General features: G+C 42.4%; 1 protein-coding gene across 1 annotated transcript; it reads left to right on the top strand.

Moving 5' to 3' along the window:
- Positions 1-526: 526 nt before the first annotated feature.
- VXN (vexin) lies at positions 527-23,779 on the top strand. Its single transcript, XM_048840831.2, has 6 exons — positions 527-718; positions 6,767-6,822; positions 12,652-12,799; positions 15,640-15,701; positions 16,973-17,061; positions 19,689-23,779. Exons 1-6 carry the CDS (start codon positions 652-654, stop codon positions 19,873-19,875), a joined length of 609 nt encoding a protein of 202 aa, XP_048696788.1. The 5' UTR covers positions 527-651; the 3' UTR covers positions 19,876-23,779.
- Positions 23,780-26,307: the final 2,528 nt, after the last annotated feature.

Here is a 26,307-nt window from a genome sequence, read left to right as displayed (position 1 = left end):
AGCACCTTTGGAAATTAGACATTTGTTAAGGTGCCTAAATATAGATTTAGGTTCCCAACTTTTGGCACCCATGTTTGAAAATTTTGGTCAAGATACCAAGGATCTAGGCACTATCGTCTGTACATATGCAATTATAGAAACTTTGAAGTACCACATACTTTTCTTACTACATGTGTCAACTACTGGATTCCCATTATATGGAGAGACGTAAAAATGTAAAAGAATATATAACATTAAACCTAAGAAAAATCATAAAAAGAATGCCTAGCAGTAGCTTTGCAAAGAGCAGATATCCAATTTGATAATTCACCAGCTGTACAAAACAGCCCCAACTTGCTTACATTACTAACCACTTTTATTCCTGAGGCTTTGGCAAACCGTATAGGAGGAAGGACACACAAAATAAAATGTGGCAAAGGCTTAAGTAACAGCTAAATTAAATCTTTGCATTAATAGAATTCATAGAAAGACAGATGGTAGTAGAAAATGTTGCAATTAAGAATATGGAATGAGATGAGATCACAGCATCAGTCTGTCTTTTGTAGACCTGGACAATGATCACAGAGCCAGATTGGATTAGTGAAACCTATTTACCAGAAGTTCAGAGCAGTTGCCTGAAGCCGATAGGCAGTCAGAAGAGAGAGGTGAAAAATGCACCAGATATACAGCTGCAGCGATGAAAATTTAGAAGTTTTCACCACTGTGATTTCATCCAAATGTGAGTACGTGTTAAAGCAGAGTAACAGACAGTGCTGTCGTTTATCTAAAATGTTTTACCAGTAGAGAAATCCTTTCAAGTGATAAACTCATCTCTTTGTTCTACTGTATTGTACTTGCACTTCTGTGTTCTCTAGTTGTTCTGAAGCTAATGGATGCAGATGCCTGGACAATGTCGACGTGAAATATTTCCACAGGAAAAAATGTGAGATGAATGTTCTTGATGCCATGTGATTTTGTTTATATTCTGAATAGGTGATCAATAAGGCATAGCTCAAAACAGTAGGGCTGATTTATGACATAGAAAATAACAATGTAATTCCATGAAGAATTATTCTCTCACCGGAACTGGCTATATATTGAGCAAGTGTCTGCTCGATCAATAAGGGGAACATTTCCAAAATCATGTCCTAGGAATGAATGTGTATTAACATGAATTACATCTGGTGATTTGAAGAATAAATACCAGACAAAACACAGTATCCATTTGATTGAACAACATAGTTTAAACTCAGTAACTGCTTATACCAAAAGAAGCCAGATAAAAGCATGAAAAACTGTTTTTGGGGTGGGGAAGGGGGACAGATCTAATCTGCACTTGCAAGCTGTAAATGTAGGCACTCTGCTGCTTATTTCCACAACATGAATAGACACACTGATGTGGCCAGCATTGTAACTGTTTTCATCTGTTAAATTCTGCGACTCATTCACATAAACATCCTTTTAGCAGGCAAATTACAGAAGCATGTTTCTGCTAGAATTTATATCCCGTCAAGAAAAATATGTTCACAATGGTCTCTCCACCGTTTTCACTGCTGTCGTATTCCTGTGCAAGTGGGTCACTAATGTCTAGCTTCATGATTCACTCATACTTCAATGGCTATTCAAGTAGCTCTATGTTTGCCAGTGCTGTGACTTCCCTTTCATGCAGTTCCTTTCCTCAGCTCATGTAGGCTGATTGCTGCTTACATTGGCAGAACACACGCAATGATTTGGCCAGTGGCTCACAAATAAGCTGAAATGTGCAAGGTTATTATCATTACACATGTTTATCAGGCACTCACCAAGGAGTATCTGGGCATCAGCAACATAATTCAAATAACAAAACATTTCCCCAAATTAGAGAAAATATGGAAACTCAACACTACCCTGCACTGTTCAGTAAAACATTAAATAGGTTAACTGCCCTGAAAGACATGGGTAATTTTTCTATCAGTTAAACTTTTCTGCCCCCATCTTTAATTAAGTGTTTTGTTTGTAAGGCATCAGTGAATTTAGTCATCACTTACCCAGTGAAATCTAGGCTTGCGTGTGGGGTTTTTTGTTTGTTCATTTCATTGGACACCTCTGGGCTCAAAAACGAGTCATAGCTTATTTATATCATTTATGGAAAATCCCCTCCACTCTGTTCAGTTGGTTTTGTCCCCCTCTTGCACTGTTTTCAAATATAAACCTCACCAGGCAAAAGGTTGTAGGGATGCCTATGAATTCCTTCCCACTTCATGAACTTGGTAAAACTGGAGCCATAACCGCTTAATGGCATGTGTATTATTTTAACTGATGCTTATACAGCCCCCTCCCGCAGCTGAGCACTGTGTCACATTTTATACTTACCTGTAACTATTTCTTCCATTGGGGGTACATGCTCAGTGTAGTGAGCCAAGTGAGCAAGCACCATGTGTTATAGTGAGGCAGTATTGTCTAGAGTTTAGAGCATGGACCTGGAAGTCAGGGTCCTGCCTTTGCTACTGTCTTGCTGTATAACCATGGAAACATAATACAGGCCAAAATTTTTGAACTTGGGTTGCTAAAGTTAGACACCTAAATCCATATTAAGACATCTAAATAGTGGCCTGATTTTCTGTGGCAGCTGCAGGTCCTCTGCACCTCTAAAATTAGGCCACTTATTTAAGGGCCTAAATATGAGTCTAGGTGCCCAACATTAGGCACTCAAGTTTGAAAGCTTTGATCTTAACTTCACTATGCCTCAGTTTCCCTCTCTGTAAACTCTGCATGGTCAGACACATTCATCTCTGCAAAGCCCTTTCAGACTATTGGATGAAAAACTCTGTGTAAGAGCAAGGTATTATTAATGGGAGATGAGCGTCCAATATTAACGATACCTCATAGTAGTATAGAGAGAGCCAGAATCATTGCATTAAATGATTCATTAGTCAAATTATAATACCTAGAGTTAACACATCTTCAAAGCGCCTTACAAATGTTAATTTGTGTTGGTAACCCCTGAATTTGAATGATCCCAAGAACTCAAAGTAAAACTCAACTGGAGATTAAGAGTTACACCTGATTTTGCAACAAACCATCCAAAACTGCAGGCTTCATTTGGTTTTGACCAGAGTTTAAGCCGGAACAGAAACGCTTGCCCCAAAACCTCCTCAAACTACAGCAAAACAGATTTAGATTAAAGTTTAGGAAAAACTTCCTAACTGTAAAAACAGTTGGACAATGGAACAGACTGCCTAGGGAGGTTGTGGAAGCTCCTTCATTTGAGGTTTTCAAAAGGAGGCTGGATCGTCATCTGTCTTGGACAGCTTAGACACAACAAATTCTGCATCTTGACAGGGAGTTAGACTCGCCGAATCTTGCAGGCTCATATAACCCTATGACTCCCCCAGTCTCAAAGTTTGGATCTGGATTAAGATCTGGATCTGAACTTCGCAGCTGCAACCTGCCACCTGTCTCTGTAATGGACCTGAACCAGAACACCAAATCCTGCACGTCTGAATGATGTAGAAATGATTAATTATTCCTAATTACTGCACAACACTCAAATGTGTGCTAGGCACTTTACAGCACAGGGAGTAAGACCGGGGCCAAACCTGGCCCAGGGAATTTACAATCTAGCTTTAAAGATACAAAGAAAGGCAACAAGTCACAAGAAGGGGATGGGGAGAGGAAACACAAGACCACACAGTTATTCAGCTTAAATATACTGTTGTGCTGGAGGATGTTGGTGGCTACCAGCAAGCACGTCGTTGATCTATGGGCAAGCAAAGCCCTAATTGAAGCAGATGGGTATGCTAGCTGCCTTCCATTCTGCCTAAATGGAAGAAGCAATTGAGCTCCTTTACGCACTAATATAGCTGAAAGTATAGAAGCCACTACCCACAGCACTGGCCACATGGAACTCCTGAGTACAAAATAGCTCAGGGAGAATAAGAGGGGTTTCTCTGGGAATGGATGGCAAAAACACAAGGGCATTGACTGGATTGCAGGTTTGTGCATCAGTGGCAGAAGCAAGCAGCAGTGAGAGAAGCATGGGGTAGCATGGCTCCGAGATGAAGCCAAGAAAGAGAGTTTCTTTTGGACAGAGTGCTGGCTGAACAGGCAGGCTTAGAATTGTAAGCAAGGACACTGCCTGCTGTTCCTTGTTTCCACTGTGTTCAGGGAAACAGGACTTGCCTATGTTTTTTGCAAATAAAAGGGATTGCAGCAAAGAAATCGCTCTCGTACTATCAGTTTTCTCTCTGAACAGAAACAATACAGCTAGACCCAGAATAGTAGTTAACTGCTCAAGCCAAAGGGGCAATAATGTATATCTCTTCATAGCTTAATAAAAAGTCATTAATATTGTGATGGGATCCCTGGGGTACAACCTGGAAGGGAGGTACCGCCTGGGCTTTCACAATGCCTTGCTAGTGACAAGCAGCAAACCCCACCAGGAGCTGTTATCACTCAGCACAACAGCAGGTGGAGCCCCACACCCAGCTAGATTGCATGAAAACACCCAAAGCCTCTCATGAATCACAAGCAGAAAGGCACCAGCCAATTCCCCCCAGCTCCCTGACTTTTCACCCCTGAGCTGTACCATTCTGCCCTGGTCAGAAGCCTGACCAGTGTAAGTTTATAACCCAGCCCATCCCTCCTTCAATGTGGAGAGGACACACACAAGCCTTTGTAACTGAGCTGAGAATTCCCTAGCACTTCAAGCAAAATACACTGTTTTAGGTAAATATAAAATAGGTTTATTAACTACAGAAAGATAGATTTTAAGTGATTATAAATGGTAGGCATAAAAGCACAGAGATGTTACCAAAGAAAATAAAAATAAGTGCACAATCTAAATCTTAAACCTTATTACACTAGGCAGTATTTAGATCAAGCAATGTTCTCACCCCCTGGATGTTACCGTCCTTAATGCACAGACTTGCCCCTGAAGCCTGGACCAGTCTTCTCTGATGATCTTTGTCTTCTTGGCATCCCGGTTGTGTCCAGCATAGGTGCGGGAAGAGAAAGGCTAAGACATGATGCTACTGTCCCTTGTTTTATACCCTTGGCCCATGTGCCTGGCAGACACTAGCCCAGGCATGTCCTGGTGGACTTTGAGTCACAGTGATCAAGCAACCCCCAAGTCACAGTAATCAAGCCATTCCCATTGTGTGGTGCTTCGATAGTTGAGTTGATTAACGGGTGGTCAACACCCATCTGGGCAGGGAGCCTTTGCATGCCACTATCAAACTTACAACATGTTTCAGTAACAACCATACAGCACAATCTCATAACTTTATACACACTAATGATAGACATATTTGGACAGAACAGTGGGTTTCAGCAGATCATGACTTTTCATATGATACCTTACATGGCATGCTTTGTACAAAATATCACAACAATATATGAATGATGAATATGGGGGTTACAAGGCGTCATTCTGGAGGTAGAGTGTGTCACAAATATGTTCCATCAGCACAGCTAGATTACCTGGCTCTGAAGTCCACCGTTCAAACCTACCTCTCGTCTCCATATAAAACTATAAACTGGCCCATGTTTACTTGAGTCTGGGCCTAGGCCCTCTCCAAAAATGTCTTTAGCTTGGGCTGTGTCAGTTGGGTAATGAAACCAGGTAAAGTTTGAAAGGAACTATTCACACAGCTCTAATGAATGAGAACTTCACAATATGGCAGCTACACAGTGACCCTAAAATCTGAGAGGGATGTTTTTTTTCAGGCAATGTCCCCTCTTGCTTTTATTTCCCAATTAGAAGAAAGCAAGAGGTTGTGTTTCCTCTGCAGAGGTCACTTGAATTGAAGGTCTTCCCCTGGGTGGCATTTGATGCAAGTAAAAGCATTGTAGATTTTGAGAGCCACATTACCCCGTTTCCTCCTTGAAGAAAATCAGCTTCATTTGGAGACTTAGTTAGAAGCTCCATCTACTACTATAGAGCCTTTGCATCTGCTTCCTAAGTTTCATGAGTAAAAGGAATGTGCACAAACTATTTTCAAGTGCATATTTCACCTAACATCACTGCTACAGCCTTGCCAATCCCAATTTAAAAAAATCATGACATTGGCTTAAAAATAGTTACATGAGATATTACTAATGCCACCTTTTGGGTTCTTTTTATTTATCTTCTAGTTTTTGAGTCTTTTGGGTGCATTGTGGCCACATTTTTTCCAGCTTCTCTCCTGAATTACAAGAGCTAGAAATTTACATTTTTTTTAAAGGAAAGCCAAGAATCTCATGTAATTACATGGCGTTTCAAGACAATCACAAATATTGTCATCAAACAGCCATCAAAACACAATTCCTATGTTGCCAGCTATGCCTGATACCCCATTGTTCTTTCAGTGGAACAAGAAACTTATCCTAGCACTGCACACTATTGTAGGCAGAGTGAAGGTGTAACCCACACTCCTCCTGGGTGTGGTGTTCTGTCCCATCTAGTGGCTCTGAGACCACTTAGAGAGAGAGAATAATGAGTCTGCTCTCCAGCTTTCACTAAGAGTCATATGGCTTGTAGCTCATGCGCTAAGCTCCAGAGGCCCCAGGTTTGATCCTGCCCGCCAACGTCCGCAGTCTGTTGGTGTTACAAAGACACAGCATCAGAGCTGGTAATGACATTTCAAATAAATTGTGCTTGCCTTTTTGATGATCTCATAACAAATTACACCAACCTAAGATTTTCCAGTTTCTATTGCTAATCAACAAAATCCTAAATAATTTATAATATACATCCATGTCTGAAGCTGTCGTCTCTCGTGTCAACCACTATTGCACTTTGATTGTGTTTCTTTCCTTCTCTTTGCAGCATGTAGTCCAGCTAGAAGAAAAGCCAAAAGCACGCAACACATCCGAACAAAGAGAGTAAGAAAAATATCCATTTTTTTGTATTCAAGTTGACTTAACTTCTCCTTGAAAATCTCATAAATGGGAAAGCAGACCTTTCCAGGTCAGGGCATGGGGAGCATAGAACTGAAATGGCGTCTGGAGCTTGGGAAAACATTTAGAACATTTCTGGAAAATTGCAGGTATTTAGAAAAAGGTTTTTTGAACTCTTCAAAAAGATTTGTTTTTCAAGCAAAATTATTCAAAATTAATTTAAAACATTATAACAAAATTAATGACTTAATATCTTGTCAGAAAATGATTGTCTGAAGGAGCTGGGAGGGTAGTTCACCTCAGGAACCAGCCTGTGACTCCCTCTGAGACTTACAGTCTGGTACTTCCCCCTTGATCCAGGGTGATGCAATCTGTGCCAGCCCTTTTTGCTAGCACAGCTTGTTTTTCCCTCTGTGCCAGTTCTGGACCATTAGTTTGTGCACTGAGAGCATTGACTTGTGCATTGGGGGTTGGAGCCAAGGCTGTGCCCACTCCCCCACTCCTGATTACCTCACTCCTCACCCAACTGCTAAAGAGAGCAACAGTCTGACAGCAGTTGATCCTTCCCCCTCCCCCGCCACATACACACACAAAAGCTCCACCAATCCGGATAGCCCATGCAAGGAAGTAGTGGGGTTCCTTATACCTTTTGACTCCCTTGTGTGGGCGTGAAGGAGAGCTAACAAGTGAACCCAAAGGAGTCCGAGCAGTTAGTTATTAAACTTTTTAACTTTTCAAAAGCTTAAATAGTGAGCTTGTGCAGATGTGTGATCCTGTCCTCATCCTCACTTCTCCTTTCCCTCCTACTGTTTATTACACTCATTTGTTGCAGCTTTCCGTTAATTAGCCTGTAAGTTCTTCACGGCAGGGACTGTGTCTACTTATGTGTCCGTACAGCTCCTGTGGGCCCCAATCCTGAGTGCATCTTCTCCGCACTGCTGCAGTGGAAATAACATAAGTGTTAGACTTAGCCCCTGTGAAAGGCCATTTGGCAGGCTCGGATACTCTGGCTCAGCTATTTGGGCCTGGCTTTCTTGTCTTAGGGCCCCCTTTTCCCTCCCTTGCCCTGCCAAAATCCATCTAGCCAGGTCATAATGCCCTCCAAGACCCTTTATTGTCTTTCTTTCTTGCTCTTTCTTTGACAGTTCTGCCTCATCTTTCTCTCATTCTATCTAGACCCCTCTTTATCAGCTTTGAGACTTTGTCTGGAAGGTATTTGTGCTTGCCACAGACCTGTTTCTTCTGCAGAGCTCCCTACATAGAAATCTCTCACCACCATCTTCCATTGTCACAGACATTCTTCTCCAGTTCCCCGGCTGCTCCCTCCCTTCTGGATTATTCTCTCACTGTGTGCTCCAGAGTCAGCAGGCTCCACTCTCTACTTCAGGAATCCTCCCTACCTCTGCTGTGTCACATACCTATCAATGGACTGAAAACACCATCACACTACATTCCTTCCAATCCCAGTGCCTATTTTTGGTTGCTCAGTCAGCCCATTGCATTCATAGATCTTAATGGGAAGGTCTTAAATGGAACATGAACCTCAAAAAGATCAGTCCCAGCAGAAAGTTTACACTCAAGGTGTTTGAATGAGTAAAAACATTCTCAAACATTCATTCCTACAATCCTAAATCATAATTTAAAATGGCCAGAAAAATGGAATCTCAACTCCATGGGAAATTCAGAGATTTCAAAATTTGGTTTTGTCCTAAATCAGGACAAAAACATTGAAATCTCAGAATTTTTCAGGAAACAAAATATTGTGACATACTGCATTTGGACTTTACCATTTCATTTGAACTTCATTGTTTTGACTAATATACAATATTAAAGTTGAAATGCTAAAGTCAAAACAAAATACATCTAAATTAGTTTAAACCTGATTAAAATGAAATGTTTAGGTAATCGCCTGTTGAAATTTTTGACAAAATCAAGACATTCCTGCAAAACATTTTGATTTTACCAAATCAGCATTTTCTGACAGAAAACTTTTTACCAGCTCTAGTCATAATCCTGTTCAGCCCTTTTTATCCTTTAGCATAATCATTATAATCTCATTATACCTTTATCGCTACTATTAGGCAGTGACTTCTGCAACATTTAATTTGAGCTGTGTGTGCCTGTCTTGTCACTTTTTAAAAGAAATCTTGTACATATTTATAGTTTCTTTTTCTTCCACTCCTAGAGAATAATCCTCTTGATTGTCCTCTTTTGTCAGTGCTGATGATCCCGTGTTTACAATCAGAGCACCACAGCACAAGGATAGTCTATGCACTGAAAATAAGGACATAAACTGGGCTTTCAAAAATAACTAACTAACCACACAAACCTTGTAATTGTTGATTTCCATGCTTCAGTTTAGTGCAGCTGACTAATGTGTAATCATCCAATAGCATTGCACGTGCTGGAAAATACGAGCCTTTGAGGATATTTGTGATGGTCAACTTTTCTTCCATACAAAGAAAAGGAGTAGTTATATTTTTTTCATTTGTACATCTGCCTACTGTTAGCATTGCAGCTCTGCCTGGGTGGCATGAGGTCTTCTACCCTGGTAATCTGAGTGGATGCACAAATTTAATCCCAGACAAGAGCAAAAATAGCAAGCAATCTGGAAACCTGCCAGGTTCTTTCATAGCAGCAGCACTGGAGCATGCCAGTGTTGTATTAAGTGATTTATACATTCATGTGACTGACCTTGTGAGGTAACCTCAGTCACTTTAAAATTAATCCTTTCCAAGAGGGCAATCATGGAAATTAACAAAAAGACTCATGATTTAAAAATTCAAATGTTCCCTCAATATGCTCATTTTTGACCTTCCTACATTTTCACTGTAGGACACCCCTCATCTGTTCCTCCCATTCTCCCTTCTTCCTCCCCCAAAATGTTGACTGGAATTATCTTGATTGAATACCGAAAAATAGTCTTGATTGAAACTGACATTTGATTACATGGCAAAAAAAGTGGCAAATATTGCTGTACACTCTAGCACTTCCACTGCTAAAATTAGTGCCTAGTCTGCCCAGTGACAAGAACGTAGCTCATAAAATATGACATTTTTCCATTGACTGCATAATTCTTTAGAGGCTAAGCTACAAAATCACAATCAAAGTCATGTAATTAATTGCTTCACCTTTGTTTGTTTGCTTGGATCTTTGGAATGGGAATGCTGTTTGTTCATTCCAAGAGTGTTTTTGTGTGTTGTTGCCATAGCCCGCACATTATTGTGCGACACGCCTCAATCCTACCTTGCCCATTTTTTCATACTGGGTTCCAAGCTCCTTTTAACACCGGCGCTACGAGACAGCACCACTGTGTACTGCCTCACTGCTGTTAAACCATAACTACCAGTTGTTGAACTCAGTAACAGAAGTCGGTGAAAATTGGCCTCTGAATTCAGGAGCATGAGAACAGGGTAACCCAGTAAAGCATAGTAAAAACAGTAATCAAATATTTAGAGAGAAGCTTAGTAATGCTACTTGATGTGGATGGTTCTGCCAATAATTGGCAATTCACCTGAATAACTTCAAAACCCACATAGCTTTTGATTTACTGTTACATCTAGCAAAGAAAAGTGATTTCAAAATAATCTATGTGATTTACCCAACATGTTCCTGATGACCTAAACCAGTGTCAAATCTTGTTTAGATCTAAACTGGGCTGCAACAGGTTTGGTTTCCTGGCCCACCTACATCTTGACTTCTTATAGTAACACGTTGGGTAGTCCCAGTCATGATGAAATTACGCATTAGGAGATAAGGAACTGTGAAAATGTACTGCTATTAGTTAGATGTAGCAAACAAATGTATGCGTATGTGGGAATGTTCAGTAGAGGGTTATGCTGTTACATTTGAGTTAGTGTGACAGAAATGTTATAATTTATTGCTATGGTTCCTCATGCCTGAAGGCTTCTTGTCCCTAATATAACTAGAAATCTTAAAAAACATAGGTAACAGGGCTAAATAAATACATCCTACGATTAGCACAGAGTTGAAAACAAACCACTTACCCATGTACACATGGAAGCCTGAAATTTACAAGGCACAGGTGTACCACTGGGCCTACACAAAGCTTTCCTGAAGTCAGTGAGGCTCTGTGCAGATGCAGCAATCCACCTCCATGTCATAAATTGCATAAATCAGAACCTATCACATACTCTTTCTTGCCCTCACAACTAGCATCATACTTACAAAGATACCCTCTCAAGGCCAACTTCAAAGCAAAGGAACTGAAGTTCCTCCAGTCTGACAAAAGGGTGTGACATCCTCTGTCATACATCAAGGGGGAGAGCAATCCACTCCCTACCCTGTCCCCAGGGCCAGGAAGAAAAGATGGGCTTTGCAGAGTGCCCTAAAATTAATACATCTGGCCTCTGGCAGAGCAAGGAGGAAAGCAAAATCCCATAGTTGAGGATCTGAATGGAGAATGTCCTGCCAGCAGCAGCTTCATCCAATTGATAATGGTGCAGTCTGAGTGTCTCTGCTGACCAAATTATGGCAGTGTGTGATGGGCCTCCAATAACCAGGTTCCAAACCATCCAGGGTTTTGTTACAGCTTGGATTGCATGCACCTTAGTAACAGCTGATGCAGATCCTCAAGAGTGTGGATAATGTGCTCCTATCATCAAACTCCACTTAATATGTGGGCACCACATTTGGGAGTTTGCAGAGTGTGAGTAGCTGCTACAGGGGGACTGGGAGATTGCAGTAGCTACAGGAGGGCCAGTAGTGACTGCCTGAGCAGCAGCAAGAGGCCTACGGCTATTGGCATCCTTGGAATCAGGGCTTAAATGCAGCTGGAGCTGTCCGGAAGAGGGAGGTAAATATTTTCAAATGCCTGGGGGAAGCAGAGTACCAGTTTCAGGGGCTCTGCAGGGCCTCATGGGGGAACCCCAGGACCCCAACCTCCAGCACATCCCATGGGGCTGAAGCCCGGAACCCAGGAGTGCGCCACGGAGCTGAGGCTCTGAGCACCAGCAGCGCAGTTGAAGCATGAAGCCCCAAATGCAGGGTAGGGGGGGAAATCCGGGAAATAATCTATGAGAATTTAAACCCTCCCTATTCCTTTGCCCGCTGATGCCTTTCTTCTTGCATTCTCTCCTGGTCTTCTGAGAGAGGAAGGCAGAGCTGAGAGTGCGAAGGTCTCCCCTCATGCGACCATTCTGCCTCACATAGGCAGCGCGGCCATCCCAGAGAGAATCTAAGGTACAGGGGCCAGTGGTGCAATGGCTAATGTGTCTGACTATGGCTAGGGAGAGTGCAGGCTTGTGGTGTGTGCCTTCACCCCTCTTGTGGCAGCCCAGCTTTTGAGCTCCCCTTTGACCTCTTGCAAGCAAAAGCAAGCTCATTGTGCTCTTCAAGGGGCCACTAAAGCAAGCAGCCACATGCACACCCCTGCAGTCTGTGGAGAGGATGCTCCGAGCACGAAGACGAACCGGGAAGAAGACTGCCCCAGGTACAAGACTACGGAGGATTATATCCACAGTGTTTCAAGTTGGGCATCCAAAAACCACTGTTTTCAAAATCGGTTGTCACTTTTTAAATGTTCACTTTAGCCCTTGAGATAAATACGGGAAGATGCACATACATATTGCAACTGCAAAGAGAATGCAGGTCATTTTCCAACATGTTTATCATTCCTCATGCTCACACTTCAAAATCAAAATATTCCCCTTTCATTTATGGGGAAACAGGTTGAAGGACTAAATGCAACAGAACCAATGATAGAGATTCCAATGTAATGACTTGAATGCCTTACATTCATACATAGCTCCAATGAAGGACGTTTGTAATTGGAGTTTTGTCTCTTTCCTGTAGGTGGTAGCAGTGTCTGATTATCAGCCCTACAGGACAGAGGATTTGCTTCCAAGCCAAGGCGATCTCACCCAAGTCCTGTACAAAGATGCGGTGCAGAACTTTGGCCGCTTGCAGAATGAACAGGAAAGATTCTGTCCCACCAAGCACAGTAAGTCCTCGGCTTTGACTTCATTACGCTGCCATCTCTGTGCTGATTGCTCAGAACATCATTTGATGTTGCAGCCTTCTAGTTTCATGAAGTTTTCATTAAAATGGGTATCTCAAAAAAATTCAATGCCAAAAAATGAAAAATTCTACAAAATTCTGCATATTTATCTGTCACAATAACACAATGTAAACATGCCAGTTGATACGTATTTTGAAATAAATTACCAAAATAATACAAACAGCTATGTCTATAACAATACAGACAACAAAAAAGATTCAGAAAATGTTTTTTGACAAATAGATTCCTTACTAGGCATATTAATAGAGAACTCTGAGTAATAATTAATTTAAGCTACGGTACAGAAATGTATTTCCCGCACCAATCAAGAGCACTGCAAAGGCTTCAGGGAGTCAGGGATGATGGAGGAGCATGTGTCCTTGCACCCCCACTCACCCACCCCTCCTCCACCCATCCTCACATGTCCCTGCACCTCCTTCCCCCATCTCCATGTGGCCCTGCACCCCCACTCTGGTACCTCTCCCGCCAACCCCATGTGGCCCTGCTCCCCCACTCAGCCTCCACCCATCTGTCCCGCCAACTAGCCCTTCTGAACCCCATATTGTGACCACCTAGCAGCCCCATGTGACCCACACTGTCCATCCCCCCATATCCTGTGCCTCCTGACCTGGCCCCATGGCCAGAGTACTGTGAGGAAGGCAGCCTCTTCTCTTCCCTATCCACAGCTGGTGCTGGCCCATGAGCAGTTGCTCTCTGTTCTGGTGCCACAATGGCCCCTGCTGGGTGAAAGGCATAACCACAGTACCTTTCTCGCAGAATGTATTTTCTGCGGAAAAAAAATCTGCACAGCACATGAATTCTGTGCATGTGCAGTGGCGCAGAATTCCTCCAGAAGTACAAAACAGGTCAGCTGTTTCTGAGAATACATTTTTTTGCCAATGTTAAAAAAATTCTTGCAACTCTTTTTTTGTACAGCTTATGCTTTATAGCAGTCATGAAACTTGGCAGGGAGGTGGCCTTTGTGTCATGAAAGTGCCTTTAGCCTGCCCATGACAATCCACCCAAATTTGGCCAAGTTCTAAGCCTTTGAAAAAACACAGTTCACACATGATCAGTAGAGACTTCTTAGATTTCACTGAGCCTGCTCAAGCCTGACAGGGGTGCACATGCACTGTGACCATCCCCACAGTGACTGAGCATGCTCCAGCCCAGAGCTACTGGGGCTCAGAAGGACTTACCTTGTAACAGGTGCTTCAGGCCTAGATGAGGCCAAACACTCAAACTGATAGCAGGGAGCCTTTCTCTCCTGTAGTCTCAGTGAGCCTCAGTTTGAAGGAGCCGGCATCTGATTTGAATGAAGAAGACACAAAAGCTGGGCCAGTAAGGAGGGAAAGGAATAGATTGGAACAAGGAGTCTGGGGAGACTGGGACTAAAGGTGGAGAGAAACTGACTGGTATTGGCTGGGCAAGGAGAGTAGGAGCTGGAGAGGGGGTGGGGCGGGGAGGCAGGAACTAGGAGCCAATTATGGGGAAAGGGGAGGCTGGGACTGGTTGGGCAAGGACACTGGAACTGGGAGCCACTGAGGCAAATGATGGGGAACTGAGAGCCAGTTGGTTGGGAGTTTGGAAACACAGACAGGATGAGTAGCTCAAGAGGAGATCAACTGTGACTGACTGGGCAAGGAGACTCGGACTAGGAACCAATGAAGGGTGGAAGGGGGGAATGAGCCAGATCTGACAAGGAGCTGGAGTGTGGGGAAAGAATTGGGAGTGGCTGGGCAAAGAGACTGGGACTAGGAGCCAGAGACACAGATTAGAAGAGGAGTCTGAGGAGTGAGACTAGGACTGGGGGACAGTGGGGGCGAGGGTGAGGGAGAAATCAAACAAGGAGCCAGGAGAGGGGTACTAGGATTGGCAGGCAGGGAGAGTGGGACTGGTATGAGAAGCCTGAGGAATGGAAACTGGGACTGGGTAGGTGAGGGGAATGAGACTGGAGTCAGGGATGGGAAAAGAGTCAGGACTAGGAGAGGGGCAGGTTGGAGGGTATGGAGCAGACCGGGACAAGCTTGTGGGAAATAGGCAGAAGTGTCTGTGTCCACCATAACACACTCCCCTCCAGAGCCTGGAATGGAACTCAAGATTCCTGAGACTCACCATTCCTCTGCTATCAACAAATATCTGCACTCTCATATCCCCCTAGATCTGGTCCACACAGAGGATGACAAGCTACTACTGCTATCAGTTGCGCCATAGCTCAAATGGAGGAGATCCAACCCTGCTGATGAACCACATACGGGTCAATATGATGCAATATGATGGAATCTCTGTTTTTACTATTTGCTTTAAAAAATAAATCTAGAAAAATACACACACAAAAACAATGTTAAAAGAACATTATTAAGGTAGCAAAGTGAAGCTCTCAAAAGTATGGAAATGCCTGAATTGAGGGAGGTAGGGGGAGATGCTCTTTGCAGCTTCCTTTTTTGCCCCCACACAAGGCCATGCACAATGAAGCATGGAGTAAGGACCTGAAGGCTTGGTCCAATGTTAATAGCTGAAGTTACCATTTCAAAAGCCAAAGAATGGGAGATTGAGTGATTTTGCCCTACCGCATTGCAAGTCTACTTAAAAAATTCCAAGTTCTCCCATTCCTATATAACAAAAGGTAGTCAGCCCTTTTGTGATATAGATCTTTGTAATTGGCCATAGTCAAATCCAATAGGACTATAACTCTAATTACTGGATCTTTCCACATAATTTTTTAATTACATAAAGTCCAGGAGAATAATTACCAATAATAGCATCTTAATTATGCGTTGCAGTGGGAATTTCTGAACAAGAGTCATCAAAATCCTGTGATAATCAGCCGGATGGAAAATCTTCTGTAAGTAAAATTCAGTAAGACCAGCTACCTGTATGTGATGTGCTTTAACTAGTAGATGAAATTCAATGCTGATAAGTGCAAACTAATGCACACTGGAAAAAATAATCCTAACTAGATATATAATGAGTTCTAAAATGCCTGTTACAACCAGAGAAAGTGATCTTGGAGTCACTGTGGATAGCTCGCTGAAAAACTTCTGCTCAAAGCGCAGCAGCAGTCAAAAAGGCTAAGACTATGTTAGTAACTATTAGGAAAGGGATAAAAAATAAGATAGAAAATATGATAATTGCACTGTATTCACGGTGTGGGCATATCATGGATTTATACTATATCCAGTTCTGGTCGCCCTATCTCAAAAAGGATATAGTGGAACTGGAAAAGGTTCAGAGGAGGGAAACAAAGAGGATCAAGGCTATGGAACAACTTCCATATGAGGAGAGACTAAAAAAGATTTGAGCTGTTCATCTTAGAAAAGAGATATGGTAGAGATCTATAAAATCATGAATGGTGTGAAAACAGTGAATAGAGAATTTACTCTTTCGCCCAATACAAAATTCACGTCACCTACCTGCATTTAAACTGGTCAAATTGGACTAGATTCGCAAAAGCAATTTCTGACATTTTTAATGATTGCTTCTTGGAACAACCCTAGAAAACACAAAAAGGAAGATCTAGTCTTCTCAGTTTAATCCTATGTGACACATATAAATTGGTTCAAGAAAAGTGGAGCCACTAAGTAATAGTGACCACAGTGAATTAAGTCCAACATCCTCAGGAAAACTAGCCATTCTAGTTGTAGCCTGAAGTAGCGGTAGTAATAATATCTCGCTCTTATCTAGCCCTTTTCATCAGTAGGTCTCCAGGTGCTTCACAAAGGAGGTCAGGATCATTATCCCCACTTTACAGACACAGTCAGGGCCCAATATGGAGTTGCACCCACTAATAGCAGGTGAGTAGTTGCCCCTCAGTACCGAAGAAATGATTTACCAAAAAAGCAGTGAAACCTACCGGGTTTTTTAGGTGTCAGTCTCACAACCCTTGTTCACACGAGTGATCCTTGCTCACAAGAGCACCTCCATTGAAGTGACTATTCACATTAGTAAGGATTATTTTGTGGTTAAGGGTTCAGTGATCAGGCCCTTAATTTGCTCTCCCTTTCAGCAATTTATGGTATTTTTAAAAATCTTTCCCCTTAAGTCCCCAAGTAACCTGCAGTCCCCATTCATTAAAGAAATGTGTAAAAGTTTCTTAATGACCTTTTTCTTCCCTAGCAACCTTCAGCATTCCCAGTCACCCATATCACAGTGAAACGGGCTGCAGTCACAGAGCCAGCTACACAGGACAGTGCTTCTGCAGAAGTGTAAGTCCCCTTTCAATACATCCACCCACTCCTAGCGTAGTTCTGCCTGGGACTTCAAGGCTCTGTCTGTAAGGAAAAACAGCAAGTGGCCCAGACTGTAGGTCATCAATTCACACACACATACAAAAAGTCAGTTTCAAATTACCCATGATTGGAGTAATAAACCTCAATGGTCTATAGTAGATGAGTAATTAATTTCCAAAATATTTGCCTAAGGTGTTATTTTCTTGATTATGCACTATTAACCTAGGCATTTTAGATCTTAAGGCTATTTAAAGTGTTGGACATATGTCAATTTAATTTCAGTTGCTTAATTAGAAAAAAGTTAGTGATGTCTGAGTAATTATTTATAAACATCTAACTAGTGTGTCATGGTGAGTCCAATTTACTCAAGCCAAGGTCTCCCTTAGAAAGTAAAAGGAATAGACAGGGTCATTACATGTAGATACTGGCCCAAGTTCTGCTCTTGATTACATACTTCAGACCCCTTGATTACACGACTTCAGACTGAAGTCATCTGCAGAATTTAACCCAAAGCACTGAGGCACTATAAAGTGCAGTTTCCTTATATTTCTAAACAGATAATTATATTAAATAGAAAATGGCTCCTATGGGCCAATTGGACACCTCATGTAAATTAGTCTGTCAATCGAGTTACACCAGAGATTAATGCAGATAAATGCATTGGTATCTGGAGGCAGTAACAACCAGCCCATATTTATTCTCATCATTATTTAGACATGTCATAGCACTTTACACTCAAATTATATACCTGGGGCCTGCTCCTCTGGTGTATCTCCACTGAAATAGATGGAGCTACACCAGTTTACATCAGCAGAGGATCTGGCCTACGGTGCCTGCTGCAAAGATCTTACAATCTAAGGATGTCACAAACACTACTGGGCCTAGTGCTTACCTGCTTACCACCAGACTTAGGAGTTGTCTACACTGGAGCTGGAGATGTGAATTCGAGCTTGAATAGGCATACCTGTGCTAGCTCTGATCAAGCTAATGTGCTAAAATAGAAATGAAGCCACGGTGGCACTATAGGTGGGAGGGGTTAGCTGTCCTGAGTATGTACCTACAGTCTTGGACAGGATTTTACTCAGGGCAGTTAACCCCTCCCATCACACACATTGCTAAGACTACTCTTTATTTTTAGCAAGCTAGCTTGATCAGAACTAGTGTGTGTATGTCTACTCGAGCGGGAAATTACACCTCCAGCTCCAACGTAGGCTTACCCATAGTTAAGGCTAAGATTTTGTCATGGTTATTTTTTAGTAAAAGTCACGGACAGGTCACAGACAATAAACAAAAATTCAGGGAAGCGGTGACCTGTCTGTGACTTTTGCTGCTGCATGGCTTCCCATGCCACTGTGGTGTGTGGAAGCTGTGGGTTCCCCCCTCCACCCACAACGGCTGGGAGCTGCAGGGTGACCATATTTCCCAAATTGAAAACGGGACATCCCAGCTGCTCGCCTAAGGCATTCCCCTTCCCCTGCACGAGGCTGTCACCCATGGCTGGAATCCCGAGGGCCCCCTCAGGAGTCTGTCACCTGTCACTGGAACCTTGTAGGGGGCCCCTGTCGCCTGTCGCTGGAACCCTGCCAGGGCCCCACTGGCTGCCAGCTCCAGAGTCCTGCAGCCCCTGGGGCTGAAACAGAGAATGTCACAGAGGTCTCTGGAAGTCATGGATTCCGTGATTTCCATGACCTCCGTGACATAAACATAGCCTTACCCATAGTCCATTGGCTTTAATGGGGAGTAGTAAACACTATACCCATTAGTGTTTTTAGGATTGAGCCGTAATGTAGGATGTGATCCTGCAACCCCAACTCTCACATGAATATTCAAACAAGGAAGTGATAGAATTGAAGTAATTGGACTAGATTGGGGGGGTAAAGGCCCCACCAGGCATTAGCCTATCAAGATCTTGCTTATGGGTCAGGTGCAGAGCACAGCCCATGCTCCCTGGATACTTTCACCTTGCAAATAAATGGATGAGGAGGAGGCAGAGAGGGGAAGGGAATGGGCAGAGCCTTGGCTGGTCCTCTCTTCTCACTGATTTGAACAGAAGGCCAAGCACGAGAGGAAAATAAACTGCACTCTTTCCAGAGCTGCAGTCACTTCTCCTGGAGCAAGAGGGGAGAAAAGGAATTGTGGGGCAGACCAGTCACGTGCTGGCCCTTAGCCGGGGCCGTGTCTAGGCTCAGTCTAGCCCATTGGGACTGCTGTCATGAGCAGGGAGGTTTGTGGAATCAAGCCTCTAGACATGACAACAATGAGGTCAAAGAGGAGTCAAAGGAAGAGGTGAGGTTTGCACAAAATACAGTCCAGCTGTCACTCTGTTTTGCAGTGTTAGTTTCACTATTTGAATTGTATTTATATTTAATCCATATTTTGCTCACTTGGCACAGAGGGTCAGTGTTAGAGAGAGTCAAAAGAATGGGAGGCTGGAAAAGGGATCTACTTACAACAAATTTAATTACATCCCAGTTTAAGCAGCTCTTTCCCTTATGTTAAAGCAAGGTTATTTCAGCTTGTTTAGTTAGTCATTGAAAATGTGAATGAACCTGGCAAAGGGCCACAACAGAGAAACATTTTGTGTCCCCTGCTTTGTTCTCTAGCCATAAAAGGCACTCGAGGAAGAACACTGAGCATGACTTAACCCTCGCCCCAGAAGCAGATGCCTCTTTACCTTTGACTGGCAACAACTTGTGCGGAACACCTGGCATCCTGAGAAAAATGTGGATGAAGCACAAGAAGAAATCAGAATATCTGGGGGCAACAAACAGTGCCTTTGAGGCTGACTGACAAGCCTCAGCTTTGCTATTGCAGGATGAATATTCCTTTAGCAAGGGCAGAATGCTTTAGGATTTCCCTAGGGATGAATGTAACTCTGTTGATGAATATCTGAAGGCATACCATTACTTGTGCTATTCAGGGCATTTGCCTATCCTGGAAAGATGGAAGGATAATGGAGAAAAAAGGTGAATGTGAGCTAATTCAACAGCCATATTTTATTGGAATATTTCTGATACCAATACAGTTGTAACAGATTCCACCTTTGATTTGCTAATGCTAAAGCTACTGTTGACTCATTCACCATTGTACTTGTTCTATCCTAATTAACTTAGATTCACAAAGACAAAAGCCTACAACAAGCTTTGTATATTCCTATGAGACCTCAAATCAACTACAATGTGCCATTAAAGCCAAGTCCGGCTGTTCATTTTGTACCACTGCCACCACTGAATTCAGGCCCACCCCAATGTCATTTTCTCTGAGGTACAGGAGTTAAAAACCAAACCTTAAATCGCGTACACTTTGCTGATGGACATGCCCCAATACATTTTTATTCACTTTTGATGTTTATGAGACAGGAGTAAACAAAGGGAGGGCGAGACAGAACTGAGGTTATTTAAGCACTTAACTCTCACCGATTTCAATGGGAGTTAGGCACCTACAAATACCTTTGAGGCTCTGGGCCTGAGTGACTTCCAGGTGCACATTTACTGAAACTCTGATCCATGACAAATGATCAGTCTATTAAAATTTCCTGTCCAGATCAAACTGTACCAACAATGGAATATCAGATGCAGACACTTTGTTCTGAAGAACCTGCTCAAGTGCTAGGTATAACTGTAATATGTAACTTGTGCTACAGAAAATTTCACCATGTGCATGAGATGCTAGGAGGCAAGAAAGGATGTATAGATTGCACAGCTGGACTACTCACTAAAGTAGGTTTGCTCTCAAGAGGCCTGATCCTATAAGCCAGTGTTTCCCCTTTTGATACCAGGGACCGGCTTCCTGCCTTTCTAAACTGCATCAAGGAGATCACAGGAACCAGTGCCAGTCCACGTACCAGTTGTTGGAAACACTGCTATTAGCTAATGACTTTAATGGGATTGTGCAAATGGAGGAAAATTGCTGACTCTGCATTTCTCTCAGTTTAGGAGCTACCGACCTTGTTTTCTTTTCTCTTTTCCAGAGGAAAATATGAAAAAATTGAAAGAATGACAAATCCTGAGCCCAATCTTGCAGCCCTAAATCACATTAATATTTATTAATATTAATAAATCCTGTTGGTTATTGCAGGATCAAGTCCTTCATTTGCCAGAATGAAGGTATTTAAATTTGTCCCAGTGCAGAACTCCAACATGAATTTGTCTGACACGCACCACCCTTTGAACAAAATGAACACCTACAAGGATGAGCTTTTGCATCTCAATCTTAATGCTCTAAAACTTACTTTTAAATAAAAAGTTGTACGAATGTATTCATAACTCTACACTTTAAAAAACATTTCTACAAGCATCTCTTGTGAGGCAAGATCAAGGCAGCCTAGAGTCTCAGAATCAGAAAGTGATAAAAAGATGATGTCAAATGCCAGCAATATGTGATCAGACTATTCCTAATAAAGGAAATGTGACAGCTGAAAAGTAAGACACACATCCCCATTTGCATTTGTTAGAGGAAAAATGTCCTCAGTTCTTTAAATCTTTGAATGACTCCTACAGCCAGAGGCTAAAATAAGGTGGTGCAGGGGACTGTGCAACTCCCCTTCTCTGCCTTGAGCTAGCATCTCTTCCCCACCCTACCGCACCCTACCCCACTCCTCAGCTAATGTGGTAAGAGCGCCCCATTCTTTTTAGGGCCATCCAACCTAGAGAGTACCGATATACAGGTCAAGTTACTAAGCCATCAGCAAACGGGTCAAATCCATCACAACTATTGTCTTTAAGAAGATTGTGTGAGAGACATGAAGCAGCTTGAAAGTGCTTGTTAAAAACGGTCTCTCGAGGTGTTTCCTTTTCAGCAGATAGACAGATCCCTCTCCAGGATCTTATATCAAGCTTTAACAGTGAGAAACTAGTACCTCTGCTATCCAGTGCACCTGGCCTTCGTCACGGCTGCGTCCTTTAGAAAGGCGTGCAGAATTGCTCTAGAAAACTTTGAAAATCGTTGTTTAGAAACAATTCAGCCTAATATGTCATTATATTTCCTGCATTTCTCTTTGCTTTTTCTTTCTTACTAAAAGCAAAATGCTCTCTGGTCCAGGATCCACACATGGACTCAGTCCAGAAGAGTGGATCCCCCACATGGGAAAGAAGCAGATTTCTCTGCATGCTCCATGTAAGATGTGAAGAGAGCTTGTAGCCCTGCCTCAAAAGGTCCAGACTCTGCCCATGTTTTCTGCTGAAATAGGATAGTAGCCAGGTGTTAAAAGGATGGGTTGCCAGTCAGTGCACTGGGAGAAGGCATCCGATGCTGAATGAGAGGAGACGTCTCCAGTGCTGATGTCTGTGGCTGAACATTGCTGCTAAGCAACTTATTCACAGAAAGACCTACAGCAGTTTATGCTATAGAAGTTCTGTAAACCAGAGAGGAGCATCCTCACTGGAGTATTGTAGCAGTGGCCCTAGCCTCTGAGCCATACCCTTAATGCCTGTACTTGGGGCAGTGCGGGAGTTATATCACGGGCCATGGCTGTGGAGGAGCAGAGCTATTGCCAATAGCTCAGGAAAGCTGAGTGCAGTCTCTCCTCCACATCTTTCATACAGCAGGGGATGCCATTAGCACTTAGGCTTAAGGAGATTTGTATGAAAACAAGTTTTATTCTGCAAAGGCACATCCACTTTATAAAGCATCTAGTACATGGGGAGTGCTGCACACCTAAACTGCAATACTCATGGGCATTATAACCCACCTGAAGTCAAAATCCTCTGTGACAACACTTGGTCTCAGTCTAAAAGAAAGATAAGGATGGTTTCTGCTAAGGAAGAGAAAAGAGGAGCAAATTAATATTTTAACACAATTATACTCTTCTAGGGACTGATCAGATGATCACCCTCCAATCCTGTTGACCTCAGTGGGAGTTGAGGGGGCTCAGCACTTTGCAGGATCAAGCCATTAAAATGCAAATACCCTGAGAAATAAAAGACGATGAAAGAGAAACAACGATAACTTATTCTGGAAACTAGAACTGTTTCCCAAGTTTTTCCACAAGGCACCAGCAGCTCTGCAATGATTTCCCCATCACGCCACTTCATACAATGACCTAAGCTGTGCACATGGAAGCACTATCATAGGCCGCACTTCAGCAAACATACACATGCTTAATTGTATTCACGGAGCTCAACAAGACCACTCGGCTGCATAAAGTTAAGCATGTGCATACGTATTTGCAGGATCTATGTCTATGAGCTCCCTTTTTTTGATCTAGTCTCTTTAGATTGATCCAAAGATAACAACAAAAACCACCTGACTAGTAACGATAGACTAACAGGACATGGGGAAACAGAGAGGGCTAATGCTTGTGATGCTTGCATATCTGGTAACCTGATCCATACAGCTCCATTAAGTTAGCCCCTAGGCCAAGGCATCAAACATGTGTCTATTGAAAGGTCTATTTTTTAGCATTTGTTTCTGTTAAATAATAGCTTTAAACAGTATGCGAAGAGGGGGATGGGGGAGAAGAGATAATACATGCTCTACCTAACAGTCACTGTATCTGAAATGTGTTGTATTTATGTTCTCTCTTAATTTGTAACTGCAATCTGTGTGACAGTGGGAGACTGACAAACAGTGTAAGTTATTTAATTTGTACTCCAAAAGGTACTGTGGTGATTTCTTGTATCGTACCAAGTATCTATTTTATTGATTGAAATAAAGTATGTCCTCTTCATACAAAATAAAGCAAATAGGTAGCAAATGGCAGCATGTGGGTCTTGATTATTTTAAAAAAAATTGGACACCTTTCATGGAAAATATAGGCAATTCTTGTGGTACCTTAGATCAGGGGTTCTCAAACTGTGGGTCGGAACCCCGAAGTAGGTCGTGACCCCATTTTAATGGTGTCACCAAGGTTGGTGTTGGCTCTAGGTCCCAGCAAGTCTGAAGCCCAAGTCCAAGCCCCACTGCCCAGGGGTAAGGGTACATGCCCCCCGCCCACAGCAGAAGCTCTTGGGCTTCAGCTTTGCACCCCGTCCCCTACCCCCCCCGCCTAGGATAGTGGTCTTCGGTCCCCCCTCCTGGGGTCATGTAGTTAATTTTGTTGTCAGAAGAAGGTCACAGTGCAATGAAGTTTGAGAACGGCTGCTTTAGATGCATTAGCAGCTAACAGTACAGGACCCAGATTTGTATTTCCTTTATAGGGGAAAGGCTGGCTTTGATGGTGTAGCCCCATGTACTTGAACAATGGCATTGTTTAGTAATAAAAATAATAATTCTGTTCTTAGCGATTGCTGGATGAAGGGTGCTAAGTGCTTTACAAAAATTAATTAATTTAGCCTCATAATGCCCTTGTGAGATAAGTATTATCCTCTCCATTCAATAGATGAGGAAAACCAAGGCAAAGATTTCCCAGTGTCCCACAAAGACTGTGGCAGAGGGTAGAACGCCTGGTTCTGTGCCTTAACCTTAATAAAGCATAACAAGCTGTGCTGAACCACAAAACAATCTGTGGCCGCAATCCTACAGTCAGATCCACCAGCATGGATATCTTATGGAGATGGGGGTCCCATGCTAATAGCTTTGACTGCAGGACTGGTGCTTTAGGATGTAACAAAGAGAATGAAAACCTCTGTTTTTTGACATCATCTCGCAACTTGGACTTTCTGAGTAAATTCAGCATGACCTGCCCCATCTTTCAGACTAGTTCCCTTTATCCCAGACAGCTTCAGTTAAAACTTATTTTCATTAGCAGTGCTTCAAAGATTAGCAGAGCCTTAGGACAATATGTGTGGTGTCTACATTTAGAATGACTTAGCTGGAATTTTTTCTGAATGAATCATTCAGGCCAGAGGTTTCAATTTTTCCAGGACATTTGGCTTTTGCTAGGAATTCAGTCGACTACATAAATTTTCAGTTTGCTAACAATACCAGCATGTGTGCAGCACAACATATGAATTTCCAATATATGTTACAGATGGACAATATACAGAAAAAAGGTTAAAACACCCAAGTACATCAGCTTCGGTGCACTAATACAGGAGATTATAAAGCAGGAAGAAAAATGTATGGTGCTATTTTGCCCAGCAATTGAAAGTCAATATATTTTTTTCATTTTCAGGGAACTGGGGCCTAGTTTTTCATCACTACTTCAAAATATTTAACTTTGAAAATGGGCAATTGCTCATGAAAATTTGCATAACTTATTTGCATTTCACTGCTGAAATAACATCCCAGCTTTGCTAGCGATATAGTTTATCTCAACATTTTTGTCCACAAGCATTAGCTTGAATAAAATCTTAAAATTTGCTTGCCTGCCTATCTTTCCCTTTTATGTTCATTTTATGACTACTCTAGTGAGTGAGTAGTCATAACCGGCGTGTTCACAGAAACAGCACTGTTTTGGGAAATAGTGACAAATAGGTGCAGAAAGTTAATTTTTAACTCAAACATTTGTACCAAAACTCTCATTTCCAACAGTCACACTCAGCCAGTAAAAAACCAGCTATACCACCACCTGACCTATGAGACACTATGTGTCCAGACAATATGAACAGAGCTCAGATTTCCCATATCAAACACTTGCACAAAGAGCTACTTGTGAACACCCTACAGACTAAGTATTATATGCAAAAAATATAATAAAGTCCAATGACATTTGAGAAAATCAAACTTTTTGTGGCCAGTCCAAAAATAAAAGAAAGAAGCTAAATTAATATAATAAATTATTCATTACAAATTATAGGATAAGGTTCAGCTATTAGGCTTGAACACTGCTTGAACCTTGCTTGAACGCTGACTCCTATTTAAATGAATGGGCATCTCATTAAAATGAGGATCTAAAATTGGAGGGTGGGGAAGACCACCAACCACCCTGTAAAGTTAACAGTTGAGTGACACAAACTCACAAAACCAAGGGAGCCACAGCTGATCTTATAAACAGAGCAGTTCAGCACTATACACTATCAGATGGCAGCCCATGTGAAAGCAGTTGACTGTTCCTTGTCTGTTCCCAGGGGATAGGTTGTCTTAGTCACAAAACACAACATCACTGTTAGTACCTTTGTTGGTAGGCTCAGCACACCGATCAAGAACTGAAGGCTTGATTTGAAGCCCTCTGAACTCAGTGGAGACTGTCAGGCCCTGTCAGATACTGAATGTTCTTGAACCTCAATTGTACATTCACCTGCAAGTTCTGCCTAAGTACTTTGTCCCCACTTTATTTTTAGACTAACATTTTCCTGCTTCCTAGTCACATTTTGTATCACAGTGAAATGGCAAAGGGCAACA

The sequence above is a fragment of the Caretta caretta genome, chromosome 2 (assembly GCF_965140235.1).
Source record: "Caretta caretta isolate rCarCar2 chromosome 2, rCarCar1.hap1, whole genome shotgun sequence".
Classification (NCBI taxonomy): Eukaryota; Metazoa; Chordata; order Testudines; family Cheloniidae; genus Caretta; species Caretta caretta.
This window is presented reverse-complemented; position numbering and strand designations above follow the sequence as displayed.

What these genes read in the sequence shown, in the direction of transcription:
- VXN (XM_048840831.2), top strand. Translation starts at nt 652, where the DNA reads ATGCACCAGATATACAGCTGCAGCGATGAAAATTTAGAAGTTTTCACC. An exon ending in CACTGTGATTTCATCCAAAT is followed by an intron (nt 719 to 6,766) that starts GTGAGTACGTGT and finishes TTCTCTTTGCAG; the next exon opens with CATGTAGTCCAGCTAGAAGA. An exon ending in GACAGTGCTTCTGCAGAAGT is followed by an intron (nt 17,062 to 19,688) that starts GTAAGTCCCCTT and finishes TTTGTTCTCTAG; the next exon opens with CCATAAAAGGCACTCGAGGA.